The sequence below is a fragment of the Notolepis coatsorum genome (genome assembly GCF_963971535.1).
Source record: "Notolepis coatsorum genome assembly, chromosome: 6".
In the NCBI taxonomy this organism is placed as follows: Eukaryota; Metazoa; Chordata; class Actinopteri; order Aulopiformes; family Paralepididae; genus Notolepis; species Notolepis coatsorum.
Window position 1 is genome coordinate 189,415,302 of NC_140170.1, and position 23,728 is coordinate 189,439,029.

General features: G+C 45.5%; 1 protein-coding gene across 1 annotated transcript in view; it reads left to right on the forward strand.

The window, feature by feature from the left end:
- Nucleotides 1-22,288, forward strand: part of atg7 (ATG7 autophagy related 7 homolog) — a 203,268-nt gene extending 180,980 nt beyond the window's left edge. The window contains exon 19 of the mRNA XM_084317014.1: nt 21,906-22,288. Coding sequence (XP_084173140.1) covers nt 21,906-21,938 — 33 coding nt within the window. The 3' untranslated portion in view covers nt 21,939-22,288. The remainder of the gene's footprint in view (nt 1-21,905) is intronic.
- The last annotated feature ends 1,440 nt before the right edge of the window (nt 22,289-23,728 follow it).

The window sequence follows — 23,728 nt, forward strand, 5'->3', positions numbered from 1 at the left end:
AAACAAAACTAACATCAACGCAAGTGACCACCAAGAGCGGATAGTTTAGTCTAAAAAACGATCGGTAGCATTGTTAGCTGCATGCTAACGTCAATGGAATTTGCCATTATAACAGTATAGCATTGTGGCTAGAAGCTAACGTTAGCTCACGCTACTTAGCCAGCACCAAACTGATGATATCGGGAGCTATCAGTGGTTAGATAACATTAGAGACAACGCTGTGTGTATTAAACAAAGGTGAATAGATGACTGGGCCATTTTGTTTAATGCTTGTTAAGGTGAAAGAGGCGCTTTGAGCTAACAGGGTTTGATAGCTAACACTAGCTCATGTTATCCAGTGGCAGTGCCAATCGGTAATGCTAGCAGAATGAATGGATGTAAACTTTCTTTAACATATTGCATATGGGTACAATACAATACGGCTCAATACAAACAATTGTTAAGGGAATGCAGACTGTTGTAGCTTGGACTGGGGTCCTTATAACAATAACTTGACAACACATAGTAGCTGCAGCTATTTGGTTTGGGACAGCTCTCTGTCACCGGAAGGGCACGCAGATGGTATCTACTGCGCATGGGCGTTTTCGCAACAACGGCTCATGCAGACTACACGCTGTTGTCTGCGCGTTTTTTAGCGTTTCTCCAAAACGCAAACACAATTTTGCGTTTCAGCCGTATCCACAAAAAAACGCCAAAAAACGCATTTCTGTGTAATAGGGACATGAAACGTATTCAAAAACGTATAAAAAAACGCCACAAATACACTAGTCTAACCATGGCCTTAGATGTCGGTGACAGTAGTGTTGCAGTAAAAACAGGCGAACAGTTGGTGGGCATGCACTCGTGTGTGTAGTGAAACACAGATCCACTGGTGTCCCTTCTCATTCTTATTTGCTATCGCGCCATTCACCACGTCTTTGTTAGAGAGACGATAGGCAAATCTCGTCCGGAACCAGGCGGGTCTCAGAACCATCTTCAGCTTCAATAGGACCGCACCAAGCATAGAACGCTAGTGTTCTGACGTGAAGACCCTTCCTTCTTTTATAGTTGCCTGGTTTCTAGTTCTCCTGTTGCCCACTTTTTGTGTCTCCAAATTAAGTATGAGCAACACTGAACTAAACATGCTACCAGCTGCCGGTCAGACAACACTGAACTAAACACGCTAACAGCTGCCAGTCGGACAACACTGAACTAAACATGCTATCAGCTCCCAGTCAGACAACACTGAACTAAACACGCTAACAGCTTCCAGAAAGCCCCAGGACCTCAGGTGTTTAAAGAGTGTGTCAGTAACATTGTTCTTCAAAGCTCAGCAGAAAAGGCCTTCATGTGGAGAGCTCAAAGAAACCCGACACCCTCATCAACCTGGAAGAAATAAACCTGTAATTCACCTGTGTGTGTGTGTGTGTGTGTGTGTGTGTGTGTGTGTGTGTGTGTGTGTGTGTGTGTGTGTGTGTGTGTGTGTGTGTGTGTGTGTGTGTGTGTGTGTGTGTGTGTGTGTGTGTGTGTGTGTGTGTGTGTGTGTGTGTGTGTGTGTGTGTGTGTGTGTGTGTGTGTGTGTGTGTGTGTGTGTGTGTGTGTGTGTGTGTGTGTGTGTGCGTGCGCGTGCGTTGCCCTCATCATCACCCCCCCCCCCCCCCCCCCCCTCAAAAACGTTGTAACATGTAGACGCACGCATACGCACAAACACACACGTACGCGCACACACACACAAACCACAGAGCTGAATTATGGTTTTATATTTGGCAGGTTAATGTGACTTGCACAAGAGTTGAGAGGGTGGCTTTATGTGGTGGGTGGGTGGGTGGGTGGGTGTGTGTGCACGTGTGTGTGCACGTGTGTGTGTGTGTGTTGGCATGATCATGTGTTTATCCAGCATTGCACAACTTTTGTTTTGGAATAATGAGGCCAACCCTCACTCACTGTAGAGGAGAGGGGATGAGAGGAGAGGACAAGAGAGGAGGAGAGAGGAGAAGAGAGGAGAAGAGAGGAGAGGACAAGAGAGGAGAAGAGAGGAGGCCAGGAGATAAGGAAAGAAGAGGCGATGAGTAGAAAAAACACTAGAAGAGAAAAAAGAAAGATATGTGTGTAGTAGAAGAAAGAGGAGAAGAGAGACGAGGATATAAGAAAGATAAGGGAGGAGGAGACATAGAAGGAGAAGGGAGGAGAGGAAGGGAGGAGGATAAATAGAATGAGAAGACATAAGAGGAAGGGAGGAGGAGAAAGACTAGGAGAAGGGAGGCGAGTAAGGGAGGAGGAGACATGGGAGAAGACGGGAGAGGAAGGGAGGATGAGAAATAGAAGGAGAAGAGATAAGCGGAAAGGAGGAAAATAAAGACTAGGAGAAGGGGGGAGAGGAGGAGAAATAGAAGGAGAAGACATGAGAGGAAGGGATGAGGAGAAATGGAAGGAGAAGACGAGAAGAAGGGAGGAGGAGAAATAGGAGGAGAAGACTGGAGAGGAGGGGAGGAGATGAAAGGAGAAAACGCAGAGGTGATGAAAGAGAACACACCTGTGTGTGAGGAGGAGGCTGGGGATGAGGAAGAGGAGGGTGGAGATGAGGAAGAGGAGGGAGGGGCCTTGATTACCACATGAACCCGGTGCCGCCTCCCTGTTATTACAAACAACACGGGAAGACGTGCGCCTGCCGTGTGGGCACTGTGTGAGCGCACGTGAGCACCGTGTGAGCGCACGTGAGCACCGTGTGAGCGCACGTGAGCACCGTGTGAGTGGGCGGGCGGGCGGGCGGGCGAGCGAGTGAGTGAGTGAGTGAGTGAGTGAGTGAGTCTACTCTTACAGTAGGGTATGAGTAGAGCTTCTCTCTGACTGTTTGTATTTTCAATGTAGTTTTTCTGGGCTCCCCGTCTTGTAACATGACACTCTGTAACATCATATTTCAACAGTTTCTGATGACTCTGCTTCCTTGATCACCATGGTGTTAAAGTTGGCATCGTAACTCCTCTGTGAGAGGGAGAGGGAGGGAGGGAGAGAGGGAGGGAGAGAGGGAGGGAGGGAGGGAGAGGGAGGGAGGGAGGGAGGGAGAGAGGGAGGGAGGGAGAGGGAGAGGGAGGGAGGGAGGGGGAGAGAGAGGGAGAGAGAGAGAGAGAGAGATAGAGAGAGAGAGAGAGAGAGAGAGAGAGAGACTCACTTGGGTAGGACCGTTTTAGCTCTTTTCCTATATATTCTCTACAATAATACGGTACTTACATCCTGGTACTTGCCTGATACAGAGTACTTCATAATAGCACATTTGATGTCACTTTTGCTGGGAGAAGTGAGAAGAGAAGAAGTGTGTTTTTTGTTAGTCGACGGCGGAAAATGTATGTAAAATGGGTGGCGTGTCCCTTTACCACAGTGGTCTAGAGCAGTGGTTCTCAACTGGTCTAGCCTCGGGACCCAACATTTTCCTTAGTCATTAAGTCGCGACCCAAATTTTTGAACGACTATGATTTATTTCAAATTTTGTTTTTGCAGTAATACACAATCTTTCATGCACTGTTAAAAACATGACATAAACAACTAGGGCTTAAAACCCAATGAAATAAAATAATAATAATAAATAATTATGCTTCTTAGCAGATTTCTTAGCTTAACATAACATACCTAAGTTTGGGAGAACTAATGGGATAACTGGGGTTGCAACAAAAGTGCAACTAGGGCTGAAAACACAATGAAATACAATAATAATAATAGTAATAATAATAATAATAAATAATATATCCTTCTTAGCAGACTTCTTAGCTTAACATCCCAGGGAACTAATGGGATAACTGGGGATGCTGTTTGCTCCTGACAAGAGTCTCAAAGTCTGGGGTGATGGTAGACAAAGCAACTCTGAGGTCATGCTCAATGTCCAATCTGTTCCTCTGCTTTGTCTTCAGCTGGACCAGAGCTGAGAAGCCACTTTCACAAAGATAGCTAGTGCAACAAAAACATTTTATATAAAAAAATTTTAAATTTTTTTTACACACATCCGCAACCCACTCAAAATGGCCCCGCGACCCACTTTTGGGTCGCGACCCACCAGTTGAGAAACACTGGTCTAGAGGAGAGTCTCCGGCTCCGCCCTGCAGCTGTGAGCGGGGCTCTCTGTGTGGTCCTCCTCGCTCCACTAATTGCTCATCAGCCAATCAGTGATGAAAGGTCCTCTGTGTGATGATATGTAAAACAGATGGTGGTTTAATTAACACGCTGGTCGTGTTTCGCTGCACAGCTCACTACTGTAAACATAACAACATGCGCTGTAAAAAAATAAATCACCATCTTATTTGAAGACATTATTTACCCGGTTCAAATAAACGTCTTGTATAATTGACTTTTACATCTTCAAAGTGTTTGTTTTATTTGTCACGTATAAAGTACATTACAGTGAAATGCTTGGTTCTGTATAAGAGACCCCCCCCCCCCCTGAGAATGTGCGTCATACAGTAAGAAAAAGTTAAAACAATAAAGTCCAAACACTATACAAAATACACAATATACAAACTAAAGTACAAAATTAAGTACATGGTGCAAACAATGAGGTACAAAATGTTTATAAAAAAAATGCTAAATGCAAACACGAGGTATGGATGTAGTGCAAATATGTTTGTAATAAATAGGTCAAATGTAGTGTAGTGTTTAACGTGTCTAAAGGGAATGTTAAAGGTGAGTGTTTGTTTAAAACACACATCTTTAGGACTAGTGTAACACCAGCTAAATGATCTTTCCCAGTGCGGTGAGTTCATTTGACGTGATGTTTTGTTTCTAGAGATAAGCTCTGTCTGAATACAAGATAAAACTGCGTCCTGCAGTAAGTGTGCCATTAAGTGTGCAGAGCCTGGAGCTGACGTTAATAGAGCATTTAGTGGTTTGATCCCCGCGGAGGACAGTCGATTGTTTTCCCGTAAGTCTTAGGTTTGGTGCCAAAACATCAGCTAGCTGCAGCTCCTGCACACAGTCAGTACATCCTATGGTTCCACAACAAACTAGGTCTTTAACCTGTCATTGTCCATGCATAAGATGTCCATTCTAAGTGGTTTATTCTTGTATTCTTGAGGGGGGGGGGGGGGGGGCAGTTTTACAGTGTTGCGTTTAATCTGCTAGGCCAGGGGTTCCCAAACTTTTCAGGCCGGCACATCGTCAGGCTTTTTTTTTTTTTTTTTTTTTTGCCGGGCGACCGATTTTTTAAGCCAAATATCACTTCAATCCCATTAAGTTAGTTTAAGTTAGTTATTCATTTATAGTCAAGTCAAGTCAAGAGTTTTAATTGTCACGGCATACAGGTATACAATGAAATGCGGCTGGTCTTGCCCGCGACGATGTGCAATACAGTGGTACAACATATAATAGAATCCAATAAAATTACAGTGGTACAACATATTAGTAGAATCCAATAAAACAGTGCAATAAACAGGTACATGGTGTGCCATCTCGGTATCTGTACATTAGTATTTACAGAGCATATAGGACATGCTAGGTAGCTTTAGTAGTGCAATACACTGTTCCTGATGTTATACTAATTTAAAGTGGCCTTTCCTCTGGCCATAAGTGTGCGTGTGTGCGGCATGAGTGTTAAAGTGGCTGCTAGTGTGTGAGCGTGCTCAGCGTGCGTGTCGTGCATGTGCTTGTGTGTGCTTGTGTGTGGATAGTTCAGTTTCTGTGTCTCTCAATGTTCATTGTTCAAGGCTCTGATGGCCTGGGGGAAGAAGCTTAGCCTAAGCCTCTCCGTCCTAGTAGCTGGGGTTCGCAGGCGTCTGCCTGACCTCAGCAGCTGGAACAGGCTGTTATTGGGGTGGTGGGGGTCTTTCATTATCCTGCAGGCTCTGGATTTGCACCTCTTGTTGTATAGAGCCTGCAGGGGAGGTAGCGCAATACCCGTGGTACGCTCGGCTGAGCGCACCACTCTCTGTAGGGCCTTCTTGTCCTGTGCCGTGCTGTTCCCATACCAGGCAGTGATGTTTCCGGTCAAGATGCTCTCTACAGCTCCTGAGTAGAAGGACTGGAGTATCTTCCCCGATACTCTGAACTTCCTTAACTGTCTCAGGTGGTAGAGGCGCTGCTTCGCTTTCTTTACTACTGTGTCTATGTGTGTTGACCATGTCAGATCCTCTGAGATGTGGACCCCCAGGTACTTAAAGCTGCTCACCCTGTCCACGGTAGCCCCGTTAATCATCAGTGGTGTGTGTGTCTCCTGCTGTCCTCTTTACCAATGTTCAGGAGCAGGCTGTTGTCCTGGCACCAACGTTCCAGTACCTCAACCTCCTCTCGGTAGGCCTTCTCGTCGTTGTCCGAGATCAGCCCCACCACCACCGTGTCGTCTGCGAACTTCACTATGGAGTTGGAGCTGAACTTGGCCACACAATCGTGTGTGTAGAGTGAGTACAGCAGGGGGCTTAGAACACAGCCCTGGGGGGACCCGATGCTCAGGGTGATGGTGTTGGAGGTCTGACCCCCCACCCTGACCGCCTGGGGTCTTTCACTCAGAAAGTCCAGTACCCAGGCGCTCAGGGCGGAGCTCAGGCCTAGCTCGATCAGCTTGTCCACCAGTCTGGTGGGGACTATGGTGTTGAACGCTGAGCTGTAGTCAATGAACAACAGTCTCACATAGCCCCCCTTCTGACGGTCAAGGTGGGAGAGAGTGCTGTGCAGTACCTGGGAGACCGCGTCATCAGTGGACCTGTTTGTCCTGTATGCAAATTGCATAGGGTCCATATCACTGGGGAGAGAGGCACAAATGTGGTCCTTGACCAGCCTCTCGAAACATTTCATGACCACAGAGGTGAGTGCCACCGGTCTGTAATCATTTGGACATGTTGGGGAGGGTTTCTTCGGTACAGGGATGATGGTAGACATCTTGAAGCAGGCAGGGACTACTGACTCCGCCAGGGATTGATTAAATATGGCGGTGAACACCGGGGCAAGCTGGTTTGCACAGGACTTAAGTATGCGTCCTGTTATACCATCTGGGCCTGCAGCCTTCCTGGTGTTCACCTGCATAAATGCTCTTCTCACACTGTGTTCCGACAACGAGAGAGCGCCCCCGCCCCCCCGCGGTTGCCCCCCCCCCTCCACAACAGCCGGTGCGCCAGTGACGTCACTAGCCAGAGGGCTAGCGGCGACACTGTCTACACCGAACCGAGCGTAGAAGGAGTTGAGTTTGTCCGCGAGAGAGGCGTCGTCGCTCCCCATTGAGGGGGCGCTGACTTTGTAGTCAGTTATTGTCTTCAGTCCCCTCCACAAGCCTCTTGTGTCGTTTTGTGCCATTTGTGTCTCCAGTTTCTCAGCATATGTCCTCTTAGCAAGTTTAACAGCCTTGCGCAGAGTGTAGACTGAAGCCTTGTACTCTTCCATATTTCCTGACTCTCTGCTATTTATGAGAGGGCTAATTTGTTGCAAAATAATAATGATAATAATAATAATAATAATAATAATAATAGCCTCATTAAAATACTATTGTTGCTTCGGTTGTTTTCAGCGTTTTATGTGCATAATCTGTTATTTAGTTTGAAATGTTCATTGAAATAGGTAGATTTTTCGTTTTTGTTTATTTATTAAGTTAAAGGGGAACTATTTTACTATTTCTTTCACTATTTGGGCACTTTTACACAATTCCTGTGAGTCTATGGAACACCTCAATTATTTTTTATTCATTGTTTTGTATTTCTAATCAAGTCCTCAAAAACAGCATTTTTCTACCTCAAGATCTCGAGCCGTTTTGAGCCTGGGCTCCAACCACTGTGTGCAGCTCATCATGTACCTGATGCCACACAGCCACATTATCATGCAGCGGTGTCTCTCTGACATCACAAATCAGCACATTTTCAGATGACTCAGTTCAGTGAGGGTGAATATTGTGAGAGGAGAATTGGAAGAATGCGCCAATATGAGAATTAGAGACATAGATCATATTAATATAAGTTCACATAGCTAGGAAACAATGCTAAACACTGAAAAAGGCCATTTATAAGATAGTTCCCCTTTAATATAAAACCATATAGTCACATTTTAGAATACAATAGAATAGAATTTTTGAATACAACTAGAAACACTGTCCTGGCCTGCTTCTAAGTTCAGTGGCATACAAAAAAAAAAAAAAAAGTCTTTTGGATTTTTTTTTTTTTTTTTTATATAATCATCTCGCGGCCCTCCCGTGGCTGCTCGCGGCCCACCTTTGGGTCGCGACCCCGACTTTGGGAACCACTGTGCTAGGCCACCAGGATGACCCATATACTTAAACTTTTTTATTTGAAATATTTTATTTTTTTCAAATAATTATGTTAAAAAAAATTGTTTATATATAAATATATTATATTTATGTATGTTTATTTTAACTCGATCAGCACCAGAGGGTGCTGTGTACTGTGTTGGTTAAAAGGCCAACACTTTAATGTATAGGAATACGTGGCTGTGTTTGCAGGGCTAAAACTATATTATATATTATAGCTATGGATATAATACTATTGCCCATGTGAAAAAGAAAAAAAAATGTCATCCATACATTCCCGTTTTATACCGTGGTGAATATAAGTATAGTTTTAGAGTGGTCTTCTAGGGTAATTCCAAAAGGCTGCGTAATAGCCATATGCGTGTATTCTACTAAAAGCGTTGTCGTTTCTTGCCTGGACTAGCTACTATTCTCAAATCAGATCTAGATTATAGGTATTATGTTTCATCATGAATGCATGAAGGGGGGGGGGGGGTCGTTTTTTTATGCTTTGATCGTCACCAACGGAATACGTTACACAGTACATTACACACATACGCTCCGATCGCAATGAAGGAATTATTGGGTCAACGCAAGATTGATACCATATAGCCCTTACCTTGACTAGGATGTACCCCAAAAAGAATATTCCAATTATCTGATCGCCATTCCAAGTATTGATGTCGATCGTGTCCATAACATAATCCACCAAAGAACATGAAGCGGGAGTGTTTGATTCTTATAAATCCATGCGTTATAACCGCTCGTCATGCCTGACAAGGAAGAGTCCTCCTGGACCTATATAATCGACGCACAGCCGAATACAGAGAGTTTCAAAGGATGTGCAATACCGGCTGCAACCTACCAGGTGGCGGTATTGGACTTTTATGATCTCAGACCCATTCCCAATGATAACACCAGGCTCCCTGGATGGATAATGAATGGAAATATCGAATAAAATAAATAACGATGAAAACCCGACTTTTCTCGGGTTTGGCACTCAAGCGTCGGCGAGTTAACCCGACTTTATTCGGGTCTGGCGTACATTGAGTTAATGAATGATATAATTGTATTGTATTTTATTACATATTATTAAGTTCCCAACCGCCTGCCCATCAGAATATGTATTATTATTACTATTATTATTGTTGTTAGTATTATTGTTGTTAGTATTATTATTATTATTATTATTATTATTATTATTATTATTATTATTATTATTATTATTATTATTATTATTATTATTATTATTATTATTATTGTTATTGGTATTAACACTTTCAGCGCCAGCCGTTTTAGCCATCCTTGTACTCATTGTGCCACCGCTGTAAAGGATAGGGATTTTCTATATTATATCTATGGAGACAATACTATGGCTCATTTGACAGTAGCTATCCCTCGTTCAACATGTGAAAAACAATAAAAAAAATTCATGTATAACATGCGAACGCGTGTTATACCGTGGTGAATATTGTATAGTTTCAGAGTGATCCTGGCTAATTCCTGGTAACTGGTTGTTCTGACCAGGATTACGTTTCTTTTTGCCCCCTTGATGCGCGCACACACAGAGTCTGACGTGGACAGCGAACAGGTCCATAGAGTCCAGTATATACACTGTGGTTTAAGTGTAAAATATTATAACTTTTTCCTGAAAGGTAATATGCAGCATATTACTCGGTGCAGTGTCCTGCCTGGTTGGTGACTATTAATCCGCCGCAGCGGTCTGTTCCACTGCCCACAGCTCTCTCACTAAAACCTGCCTTATCAGAAGCCATCAGATCCCTGTTTCAACAGCTAGCCTGCCACGGTTATTATTACCCTGTCATGCCTCCACCCAACTGATTACTGATCTCACACACACACACACACACATGCACACACACACACACACACACACACACACACACACACACACACACACACACACACACACACACACACACACACACACACACACACCCACAGACCGCATACATACATACATACATACATACATACATACATACATACATACATACATACATACATACATACATACATACATACATACAGAGAGACACACACACACACACACACACACACACACACACACACACACCCCACACACCCACAGACCGCACACATACATACATACATACATACATACATACATACATACATACATACATACATACATACATACATACATACAACATACACACACACACACACACACACACACACACACACACACACACACACACACACACACACACACACACACACACACACACACACACACACCCCACAGACCGCACACATACATACAGACATACATACATACATACATACATACATACATACATACATACATACACACACACACACACACACACACACACACACACACACACACACACACACACACGGACCACACATGCATGCTTGCTTGCACGAATACACAACTACAGTACTGTAGCACAAAGGCAATCAGGTATACATGCACACACACTCACACAAGCCTGTATATATATATATATATATGTGCATATGAATGTGTGCCCACAGTCACACACACACACACACACACACACACACACACACACACACACACACACACACACACACACACACACACACACACACACACACACACACACACACAAAGTTATGTTCAAGTGTCTCGAAATTTTAAAGCATAAATAATAATTGAAAATCTAATCAAATGGCAATTAGTGTAAAACCTGTAAGACTGTGTGCCCGCAGCCTCAGAGATAAAAGTTGGTTATCTATCAGTGAGAACACAGCAGCCATCCACCGTGTTCCTGCCAGAGACGCTCCTATTGTGGTGCTGCCAGCTCCTCTCAGAGGCTGTGTGTGTGTGTGGGGGGGGTTCAGCTCATTAACACAGATAAGATGCTTTTTGAAATGCTGTGAAGTTTCCCTGTCTTGGTTGACGTTAACTTTCATGTATCATTCCATTCATTATTAAAGTCACAGTGTATATTGGACTCTATAATAATACATTTAACCTCTTAACTCATTCCCTGCCAGCGACGAGTATACTCGTTATTGGATCGTTATGTCTTTTATTCGCTATTTCCATTCATAAATCACCCAGGAAGGCTGTGGTACTGTGTGGCAATGTGTCTGAGATCGCAAAGGTCCAATACCGCCGCCTGGTGGTATGCGGCCGATGTCGCACTTCCTTTGTGACTCTGTGTATCAGTGAAAGTCATCCGGGTGGAGTTTTCTAGTAACGTGGATCAAGATCTTCACCCGATCTCATTGAATCGCTTTCGGGACGGCCGATTCATTATGCTGTGGGGGGTTATGGCGTAGGCCAAATGGACATACAATCTAGCAGATAATTGGAATATTCTTTTTGGAATCTCATCGGCCACAGGTAAGAGCAATTTAACGTAAATTTCAGCTTGGTTGTGCATTGTTTTCATAGCCATCGCCCTGATCAGCGTATGCTGTTGTACTAACTAATGCCGTTATTGACAATCAATTAATCAGAAACGACCCCCCCCCCCTTTCATGCATGCATGATGGAACATAATATACCGATCATATGCATTTGAATTCTTTATTGTAGCATGTATAGGGACGAAATGCCAATGGATTAAGTATAATATGCGTTGCGGGCTATTACTAGCATCCCAGGAATTACCCTAGACCACTCTAAAACCATACTTATATTCGCCAGAGTATAAAACTAGAATGTATGGAAGAAAAAAATATTCCTTTTTCACATCTTGAACGATAGATACTCTATGTCAAATGGGCCATAGTATTGCATCCATAGCTATAATATTTAAATAGTTATAGCCCTGCAAACAAGGTGAGCGACTCCCACCGTTTACAGCACTGGCGGTAGCTACTACAGGATGAGGCTAATCCGTGGCGTCCAATGAGTTAAGCCCGGATCTCTATTTTCTGAAAATCCGCTGAAAGTACATACCTAAGTAAATTGAAGATTGCTCCACTTCTACAAGGTCCATTTGCATGTTATTGGTATCTAGGGACATCTATGGACCTCTGTGAATGTATTCCCAGTGTCAGAAATATTGTGTCTATTACTAGACTTGCTTAAATTGTGATGAAACAAAGGAGAATATGAATTATAATTTTTCTTTGTACCTTTGACAGTGAATAACACCATGCTAAAAATGACCAGACATGAAAAAACTGCCACGGAGCTCGTTCAGTACCTTCTTGAGATCACGTGTACAACAGATCTAAGAAAATGAATAAAGGGAAGATGATTAAACAGAATGTTTTGTAGATACAGTACTGAATTCTGCCATCCGGACCCATGCAATTTGAAATATTATTATAGAATATAGAATATGAGGCCTATAAATTACCTTATTATAGCCAACTTGCACATCTATGGATCGGGCCAAATCTACTCTTTCCAATGCCAGAGTTCAATTTGGATTTAGTATCACCAGGCGTGCAGGAAGAACCGAGAATGAAATCTACTGTATGTACAGTTCCATTCTTTAGCCGGGACTTAAAGACCTCCAGGGAGAAGAGATGAGTCTTTAGCCGGGACTTAAAGACCTCCAGGGAGAAGAGATGAGTCTTTAGGGACTTAAAGACCTCCAGGGAGAAGAGATGAGTCTTTAGGGACTTAAAGACCTCCAGGGAGAAGAGATGAGTCTTTAGGGACTTAAAGACCTCCAGGGAGAAGAGATGAGTCTTTAGCCGGGACTTAAATACCTCCAGGGAGAAGAGATGAGTCTTTAGCCGGGACTTAAAGACCTCCAGGGAGAAGAGATGAGTCTTTAGCCAGGACTTAAAGACCTCCAGGGAGAAGAGATGAGTCTTTAGCCGGGACTTAAAGGCCTCCAGGGAGAAGAGATGAGTCTTTAGGGACTTAAAGACCTCCAGGGAGTAGAGATGAGTCTTTAGGGACTTAAAGACCTCCAGGGAGAAGAGATGAGTCTTTAGCCGGGACTTAAAGGCCTCCAGGGAGAAGAGATGAGTCTTTAGCCGGGACTTAAAGACCTCCAGGGAGAAGAGATGAGTATTTAGCCGGGACTTAAAGGCCTCCAGGGAGAAGAGATGAGTCTTTAGCCGGGACTTAAAGGCCTCCAGGGAGAAGAGATGAGTCTTTAGGGACTTAAAGACCTCCAGGGAGAAGAGATGAGTCTTTAGGGACTTAAAGACCTCCAGGGAGAAGAGATGAGTCTTTAGCCAGGACTTAAAGACCTCCAGGGTCTGGGCTGAGCAGTAGTTATGTGTTTACTTGCAGCAGCCGTCATCAACAGCTGAGTACCATCCCTGCTATTTATTAGTGTCTGAGTGGACGGAGTGGACAGAATGGACAGAATGGACAGAGTGGACAGAATGGACGGAGTGGATGGAGTGGACAGTAGTAAAGTAGTTGTCTTCATTCTGACAGAGCTATTCATGTTACGTAAGCCCCCCCCCCCCCCCTCTCTCTCTCTCTCGCTCTGTCTCTCTCACTTTCTTTCATTTTGCACAAAGGATTACACACATGCACACGCACACACACACACACAGGACCAAAGCCCAGTCATAAACACACACACACACACATACACACACACACACACACGCACACGCACACGGCTAGTGCCCAGAAAGGGTCTCCAGTGTGGCTGTGTTTCAAGTAATTTCTTCTGAAGGCAGCTCTCCTGCAGCAGAGAGACAGAGAGCAGAGAGACAGGTACTGCAGCAGAGAGACAGGTACTGGAGCAGAGAGACAGCTACTGCAGCAGAGAGACAGAGAGCAGAGAGACAGGTACTGGAGCAGAGAGACAGAGAGCAGAGAGACAGGTACTGGAGCAGAGAGACAGGTACTGGAGCAGAGAGACAGAGAGCAGAGAGACAGGTACTGGAGCAGAGAGACAGGTACTGGAGCAGAGAGACAGGTACTGGAGCAGAGAGACAGAGAGCAGAGAGACAGGTACTGGAGCAGAGAGACAGGTACTGGAGCAGAGAGACAGGTACTGGAGCAGAGAGACAGGTACTGGAGCAGATAGACAGGTACTGGAGCAGAGAGACATGTACTGGAGCAGAGAGACAGGTACTGGAGCAGAGAGACAGAGAGCAGAGAGACAGGTACTGGAGCAGAGAGACAGGTACTGGAGCAGAGAGACAGGTACTGGAGCAGAGAGACAGAGAGCAGATAGACAGGTACTGGAGCAGAGAGACAGGTACTGGAGAAGAGAGACAGGTACTGGAGCAGAGAGACAGGTACTGGAGCAGAGAGACAGGTACTGGAGCAGAGAGACAGGAGCAGAGAGACAGGTACTGGAGCAGAGAGACAGGTACTGGAGCAGAGAGACAGGTACTGGAGCAGAGAGACAGGTACTGCAGCAGAGAGACAGGTACTGCAGCAGAGAGACAGGTACTGGAGCAGAGAGACGGGTACTGGAGCAGATAGACAGGTACTGGAGCAGAGAGACAGGTACTGGATCAGAGAGACAGAGAGCAGAGAGACAGGTACTGCAGCAGAGAGACAGGTACTGGAGCAGAAAGACAGGTACTGCAGCAGAGAGACAGGTACTGGAGCAGAGAGACAGGTACTGCAGCAGAGAGACGGGTACTGGAGCAGAGAGACAGAGAGCAGAGAGACGGGTACTGGAGCAGAGAGACAGGTACTGGAGCAGAGAGACAGGTACTGGAGCAGATAGACAGGTACTGGAGCAGAGAGACAGAGAGCAGAGAGACAGGTACTGGAGCAGAGAGACAGAGAGCAGAGAGACAGGTACTGGAGCAGAGAGACATGTACTGCAGCAGAGAGACATGTACTGGAGCAGAGAGACAGGTACTGGAGCAGAGAGACAGGTACTGCAGCAGAGAGACAGGTACTGGAGCAGAGAGACAGGTACTGGAGCAGAGAGACATGTACTGCAGCAGAGAGACAGGTACTGGATCAGAGAGACAGGTACTGCAGCAGAGAGACAGGAGCAGAGAGACAGGTACTGGAGCAGAGAGACAGGTACTGGAGCAGAGAGACAGGTACTGGAGCAGAGAGACAGGTACTGGAGCAGAGAGACAGGTACTGCAGCAGAGAGACAGAGAGCAGAGAGACAGGTACTGGAGCAGAGAGACAGAGAGCAGAGAGACAGAGAGCAGAGAGACAGGTACTGCAGCAGAGAGACAGGTACTGCAGCAGAGAGACAGGTACTGGAGCAGAGAGAGAGACAGGCTCCTTCACACCTCAGTGCGACTCTTCCCTGAACAAACCTCGGTCACCGAGCAGAGAGACCTGTCAGGTTTATAGTTTAAACACGCCGTGCTCTGGGTGGAGTCATCAGGTGTTCCTGTCTTCAGCGGGTCTCCTGTAAACAACCAGTCCGTGTAGGAACCTGTCTCTCTCTTCCCCCAGTCCTCTGGTTGTGTCTCTCTCTTCCCCCAGTCCTCTGGTTGTGTCTCTCTCTTCCCCCAGTCCTCTGGTTGCGTCTCTTCCCCCAGTCCTGTTTGTTTCTGCACTGAAACACCTGCATTGTGTCTCTTACACTATAGGTCTGATGAATGGAACGTAAACAAGCGCTTCCACTGAGTTGGCAGGAACGTAAACGAGCGCTCCCACTGAGTTGGCAGGAACGTAAACGAGCGCTCCCACTGAGTTAGCAGGAACGTAAACGAGCGCTCCCACTGAGTTGGCAGGAACGTAAACGAGCGCTTCCACTGAGTTAGCAGGAACGTAAACAAGCGCTTCCACTGAGTTAGCAGGAACGTAAACGAGCGCTTCCACTGAGTTGGCAGTAACGTAAACGAGCGCTTCCACTGAGTTGGCAGTAACGTGAACGAGCGCTTCCACTGAGTTAGCAGGAACGTAAACAAGCGCTCCCACTGAGTACGCAGGAACGTGAACAAGCGCTTCCACTGAGTTAGCAGGAACGTAAACAAGCGCTTCCACTGAGTTAGCAGGAACGTAAACAAGCGCTTCCACTGAGTTGGCAGGAACGTAAACGAGCGCTTCCACTGAGTTAGCAGGAACGTAAACAAGCGCTTCCACTGAGTTGGCAGGAACGTAAACAAGCGCTTCCACTGAGTTAGCAGGAACGTAAACAAGCGCTTCCACTGAGTTAGCAGGAACGTAAACAAGCGCTTCCACTGAGTTGGCAGGAACGTAAACAAGCGCTTCCACTGAGTTAGCAGGAACGTAAACAAGCGCTTCCACTGAGTTGGCAGGAACGTAAACAAGCGCTTCCACTGAGTTAGCAGGAACGTAAACAAGCGCTACCACTGAGTTAGCAGGAACGTAAACGAGCGCTTCCACTGAGTTGGCAGGAACGTAAACAAGCGCTTCCACTGAGTTAGCAGGAACGTAAACAAGCGCTTCCACTGAGTTAGCAGGAACGTAAACAAGCGCTACCACTGAGTTAGCAGGAACGTAAACAAGCGCTTCCACTGTGTTTCCACGTCAGGGTCTTAGGGTGTCTTCTCATTAGGAGCGGGTGCTCCGCTCCGTCCTCGCTCCGTCCCCGAGTGCGAACTCCCCCCCCTCTCCCCTCCCCCCTCTTGTTTGTGTACACACTGCAGTCTTGGTTCGCTTCGGGTTTCGTTTACAGTTTGCGTTTGGGCGTGTAAGCTGCCGTAGGCGATGATGTCACACTCGAACGTCAGCACATGAAGAGTTGAACACACGGTGATGGAAACTGGATGCCCGATATAAAGAGACGATTCAAACGAATAACCAATAAATATCTTTGAAACTCTTGTCAAGCCTTGTCAATATAACCCACCCCCTTTTCTCACAAATGGAACTGGTGCCGTGGAGTCCGCTTTGAGCTTTCTCCCGGGTTATCGGCTAATGCTAGTTAGCTTAGCCTAGTCATGGGATAACTTAGTTAGCAGCTAACGTTAGCCCATTGCTCGCGTCAATTATTATATTGCATGTCATTGAAGGTCCGCGCTGGTCTGTGTCTATAATGAAATGAGAGGAAAGCTCTGCGCTAAAGCAAGTCTCATCTCAGCCGCGACGTGACAACATACTCGATGTTATATAAAAATAATCTCGCGGTCTACTTGAAAATCAGCCTGCAATCTACCGGTCGATCACGGCCGACTGGTTGGGCACCACTGGTCTATAGAAATAAATGTATTCGGACAAGAAACCAATGTATAGACATAGCAATGGCAAAAAAATTGCCAGGCCTAATGCGAGCCTTGGTCTTGTAACGTGGCTTCATGTCGAAGTTTTCATCCACTGAGCCGTGAGGCTCAACATTGCTTGTTTGGTTGAGGTCTGAACTCGCCAAATTGCCCATAAATATCGATTTTGTGGGTATTGTCCAGTTGTTGCTGTATGTTTTTATCTGCCCAAAATTCAAGCAAGCATGAAAGCATTACAGTAAGCTTGCACACCACGCCCCCCGCTCCTCGTCGGGGACGCTGGTTCGCACCCAAGACCACCTATTCCAGCGGTCCAGGTTTGGAGCCAATCAGCATCCCCGGGACGGGGGGGGGGGGCGTTCTCATCACGCAATATTTTGGTGCGATCGTGCTCTGATTCGCCCCCGATGGCTAGTGTGAAAGCCCCCTTAGTCTTATAGCAGTCTGTCTGTATCATCGGGGTCTTATAGCAGCCTGTGTGTATCATCAGGTAGGGCTGGGCGATGAATCGATTTTGTTTTAAAATTCATGATTTAGGATGATTTAAAAAAAGAAAATCTATCGATTTTCAATTATTATTATAATTTTTTTTCAAGAGTCACCTTTTATTTGACAAAAAGTGATGTTGGGTGAAAGTTAGACTTGCACTTTATTAATCCCAATAGGGAAATTCATTATTGTTTGATGATCAAGAGGCACCTTTTATTTGATTTAAGTGACGTTTGGTTTGCACTATTAATCCCAATAGGGACTTTCATCTTAGTTTGATCATTTTTGTGTCAAATAAAAACAAAGCTTATTTGAATGATTTCCTTGGCGTTTCTATTTTTTAAGAGAAAATAAAACGATTAAAGTCGTAAATCGGATGTGGTGTGAAAAAATCTGAGATTAAATTTTTAGGCCATATCTCCCCCAGCCCTATCTGTATGTATCAGTCAGGGTCTTATAGCAGCCTGTGTGTATCATCAGGTAGGGCCATCAGAGCCTTGAACAATGAACATTGAGTGCCACAGAACACTGAACTATCCACACACAAGCACACACGAGCACACACACGACACGCACGCTGTGCACGCTCACACACTAGCAGCCACTTTAACACGAGCGGGCACACACTCACGCCGCACACACGCACACTTATGGCCAAGAGGAAAGGCCACTTTAAATTAGTATAACAACAGGAACAGTGTATTGCACTACTAAAGCTACCTAGCATGTCCTATATGCTCTGTAAATACTATGTACAGATACCGAGATGTCACACCATGTTACCTGTTACCTGTTTACTGCACAATGTTGTTTTTTTATTGGATTCTATTATATGTTGTACCACTGTATTGCACATCGTCGCGGGCAAGACCACCCGCATTTCATTGTATACTTGTATGCCGTGACAATTAAAACTCTTGACTTGACTTGGGTCTTATAGCAGTCTGTGTGTATCCTGGTCTGAAGTCACACTCTGAGTCGCATCTCAGATCCTCACCTTGAGAAGCATCTCTCTCTAGGAATGACAAGAATGACACACATAGGTGTCAGAACTCTGTGTGTGCGCGGGTGTGTGTGTGTGTGTGCGTGTGTGTGTGTGGCTAGTTGGAACACTTTGGTGCGTGTGTATGTGTGCCATCCATGTATGCGTCTGTCTGACTATAGGTGTGTGTGTGTGTGTGTGTGTGTGTGTGTGTGTGTGTGTGTGTGTGTGTGTGTGTGTGTGTGTGTGTGTGTGTGTGTGTGTGTGTGTGTGATGTCATGTGCGTGTGACATTCCTCAGGGTGTGAATTGCGTCTGAAGACTGAAGAATGTTAAGAATATGCTGCTGTCGGAACGACCTGCTGTTTACTCACAGACTACTGACGACGAGGAGACTGCTGTGTGTGTGTGTGTCTCTGTGTGTGTGTGTGTATATCTATCTCTCACTCTCTCTCTCTCTCTCTCTCTTTCTGTGTGTGTGTGTGTGTCCACTAAGGCCATGTCCAGACGAAACCGATTTCGGTCGTATCAGTCAAAGTGTTTGATCGTATGTTACCTTTCATCCACACGGAACTGCGTTCTGGGAGCCTGAAGACGCTACTTTCTGAGACCGGCTTCCAGAGTGCGCAATTCTGAAGACTGCCCCTTTGCATCACCATCTTTACAAGCAATACGCGTCTTCTCCTGAACCGATGACGCGATAGCCCACCTATCCCTTAACCCGCATGTGCAAACTCCCACATCACAACAACAATGGCATGTACAGCAGGGCTCCAGACTAACTTTTTTCACCACTGTCCCAGAACCGTCCCGAAATACAATTTTAACCGTCCCAAAGTGAATGTAACCGTCCCAAAAATCAAATGTCGTTTCTTTACTTTGGTTTTGTCGTCTATAGTTGTTATTGCCATAAGAAACACCATTCAGAGAAGGGGAGTATAAATTGATTTAGTCAAAAGGCTCCCAGGTGGAAAGATTTCACAAGAATAATTATGATTAAAAATAAATAAATATATATATATAAAAAAGTGTTTAACAAGGTGCTAGTATAGGGATATTTGGTCACGGTGCTGTTATAGTCAACCAATTGGAGCCATGTTGATTATTCCTTCCATAGGAAAATATATTTAAATGTATTTGTATTTTATTTCGTTTTAGTTTTTTTTGTTATTACAAATGTGTGTGTTTATGGTTGAAAATGTTAGAGATAAATAAAGATCAAATCAAATCTAACTGAATAAATTATCCCTCTTCTAACAAGAAAGAAAAACGTAGTTTAGCTTTAAACTATATAATGTCATTGCGTCCAGAGATTCCACCTTTGATAACTAAAGTAATGACACTTGACTAGTAATGAAACATGTCCCTTAGATCGCGCTGTCCTCCTGGTCGATATTGATAACTGCTGCTAAAATAAAATAAGTCCCGAGTCGAGACTCCGTGCTGCTCCCAACGAATCCCAATAGTATGCAACTGCAGAGCCGCAGAGCCAGGGGCGCTTTCAGGTCCGGTCACAGGCCCGCTCAACAGCGCCCCCCACTCAACGGCTGAATTGCCAATGGCTGAATTGGAGTATTGCACTGTGCAGGCACAGCGGCCCCGCTCTGCGGCTCTGCAGCTGCATGCTATTCGCAAATCCAGCATCCAGCTCCCGCTGCCCAGCCGTCGTTATCAGAACACTACACACATATCATAATGTTTACAGCAAACTGTAGTTGATCACCAGATATGTTTTATTAACGTAGAATAATTCATATATATATATGCGCGCACTGACAGTCGGCTAATTGACATTTCCTGTGAAAAAAATTAAATCCTCTCCGTCCCGTTTGCGTCCCAAAAAAGATTTCTGTTCGTCCCAAATCAATATTTGATCGTCCCCGGGACGACGGGACATCGTTAGTCTCGAGCCCTGATGTACAGAATAGTTGCGTTCGTGTTACAGAAGCTATTGAGCTTGATCGGGATGATGCAACTGTGTGTGATGCAATACACGATACTAGCTAGAGATTAGCGTCACATAGCTGGCCTTTTTCTGAAAACCCAAGTAGTAGCCAAGCACATATTGTTTCATAGCATACCCCTTCAGTTGATCATGACAAATCCTCTCTTACCTTGACGATTAAAAAGCCTCCATAATTTAGTAAATAGTATTCCCATGGCTGGTGTTGAGCTGTAGCCAGCTAGCGTTGATGCTATCCAATGCTATCAACATTAGCTAAATAGCTAACCAACTAAATACAATAGACAGTGGTATCCTGAGGTAACGTTAAATACAGACAACGTTTGCTAGTCGAAAGGACTGGACACGGGTACAAGTTAAACATCAATCAATTACTTTAATACAACACAGGTAGTTTGAGCCACAGTCTCTCTCTCTCTCTCTCTCTCTCTCTCTCTCTCTCTCTCTCTCTCTCTCTCTCTCCACTCCCGAAAGTAGGTTGCGCCACGGTGTGCGTCTCTGGAAACTAGGTCAGCTCAAAAGCACAGAACCGGACGGCACAAGTTATCAAAAACAACGACAACACTTCCGGTCGGGGGTTTTCAAAATAAAAGAGCGACGTCTAAAACAGGAAAGACATTTATTTTGTAAATTTGTGGCACGCACTTATTATCTTGAGACGTTTTCATTTTTACGGAAACCTTTTTTTAAATGAAAACTAAACGAAAAAGATCAAAATCGTTTTAGTCTGGACAAGGCCTCAGTCTCATCCCCCCTGAAAGGAACCTTGAATGATTCTGCAGTCACAGTATTTTAATTTCTACTACCATGTATTTATTTATTTGATCGATCGTCATGTAGATATTAGTCTTGGCATTTCTATGATTAGCATGTGCTTTTAATCTCTACTTTTAACTTTACATTGTTTTTCAGTGTGTCCTTCTCTGTCGTGGATGGATGGATGGATGGATGGATGGATGGATGGATGGATGGATGGATGGATGGATGGATGGATGGATGGACGGACGGACGGACGGACGGACGGAGGGACAACAGACAGACAGACAGACAGACAGACAGACAGACAGACAGACAGACAGACAGACACTCAGACAGACAGACAGACAGACAGACAGACAGACAGACAGACAGACAGACTTAACACTCTTCGATCACTTAATTGTTTTTAATTTCCTCTGTTTCTTCTTCTTCTCTGTCCCTCAGATCTGGGACATGAGCGACGATGAGAGCATCTGAGGAGACGTCTGGAGGAGACCATGTGGAGACAAGACCACGAGGAGACAACTCCACGAGGAGACGAGACCACCCAGCCTGTCCAGGAACACAAAGAGAGAAGGAATCCACGAGGCCGCAACGTTCCGTCTGGGAAACAGCCAGTGGTCACCTGTGTGCTCGTGTGACTGTGTGTGTTTTTCTGGTGTCCTGCACACAATTATTTCGTCTTTATTTAACCTTTTTTTCTAATATGTTCCGTCCAACGCGTCGTGTTCACCGCTCGGTCCCTTCACACCCACTGCTCTCGAGACCGCTGCACGTCCGCGTGGCGTGGAGCTCGTGGGTGAGCGGCGCGCGGGGGGGTGATCAGATCCTTGACGTAAGTGGTCGTAGCTACGGCTGTGGGGGCGCCGGAGACACGATCCAATATACTTTTGTATACGCCCGAGTCTCCTGAACACGGAGAGACCAACCCCAAGTCGATCGGCACTTTCCCGGCCGAGCTATAGTCGCGTTTTTTCCCGCACCTACTCCTGAACTCTGCATGCGCATGAGGAGTTTGGGGAGTAGGTGCGGAAAAAAACGACTATAGCTCGGCCGAGAAAGTGCCGATCGACTTGGGGTTGGTCTCTCCGTGTTCAGGAGACTCGGGCGTATACAAAAGTATATTGGATCGTGTCTCCGGCGCGCCCACGGCCGTAGCTACGACCACTTACGTCAAGGCTCTCATCAACACTCATTCATATAACCCCCCCCCTTGCGGTCTCCCATGAGCTCCATGTAACACGGAAGTGCAGTAGTCTATTCTTAAGCAGTAATTCAACACATGGTTATTTCGCGAACCCCCCCCCCCCCCCCCCTATAGTGGTGAATATTTTCACCCTGCTGCACCCCCTCCCCCCTGCTGCACCCTCCGCCCTTCCCCCTCCCCATTTGGTGATGCCAGAGTGCCCCTCTTTCTTCCTAGGCCGGCCCTCAGAGACGGGTGGAGGCGGGCTGACGATATATATCGACCTCTCGGGGGCAGCAAAGTGTGACCCGTGGGTCGTGTCGCCGTTTAACCCTTTCACTACCACACTACAGAAGGTTAACCCTTCACTATCACACCAATACCATCTGTAGTGTGATAGTAAAGGGTTACCCTTTCTGTAGTGTGGTAGTGAGAGGGTTAACCATTGGTCTCGCCTCGTATAGACGACTCACACAAACTCACCACGAGAGCTGCATAGAGCACTTAATTTAGTCCGAAAATGGTTTAACCGGTTGAAGAGAGAGAATTATATTATGTTTGGCTTCACAGTGGAATAAAAAAATATTTTGTATTCCCCATATAATATGTCCGTGACTCAAAGCCGGTCTCGACGCACAGAGGCAGAAGAATCTGAATCTTAAAGTGGAAATGAAGCAGTGAGCATAAATACATATTCATAGCATCACATTAGTATTTAGATAAGCCACAGAAGAAGTCACGTTATAAAAATAAGCAGTTTCTAAGAAAAAACGATTTGTTGTGTACATTTCTGAAGCATTTAGCATTATGGGCGCGGCCATTTTGTTGCTGACGTCATACCGTGGCTTGGGTGTATACACTCTGGTTAGCTGCCTATATTGAATGGGTCGGTCAGCAAATAAAATGTTGCCTACAAAACAACGGGACCGCGGTGGTTCTGTTTGTATTGCTCCTGGCTGTTCAAACTAATTTTACCATGTGAGAGAGAGGAAAGTTGGTTAATTTCCACAAACTACCAGTGAAAAAAACAGTGTTGTTGACATGTTGGCTCGGGCTGCCTGCACCCAGACGGCGCGACCAG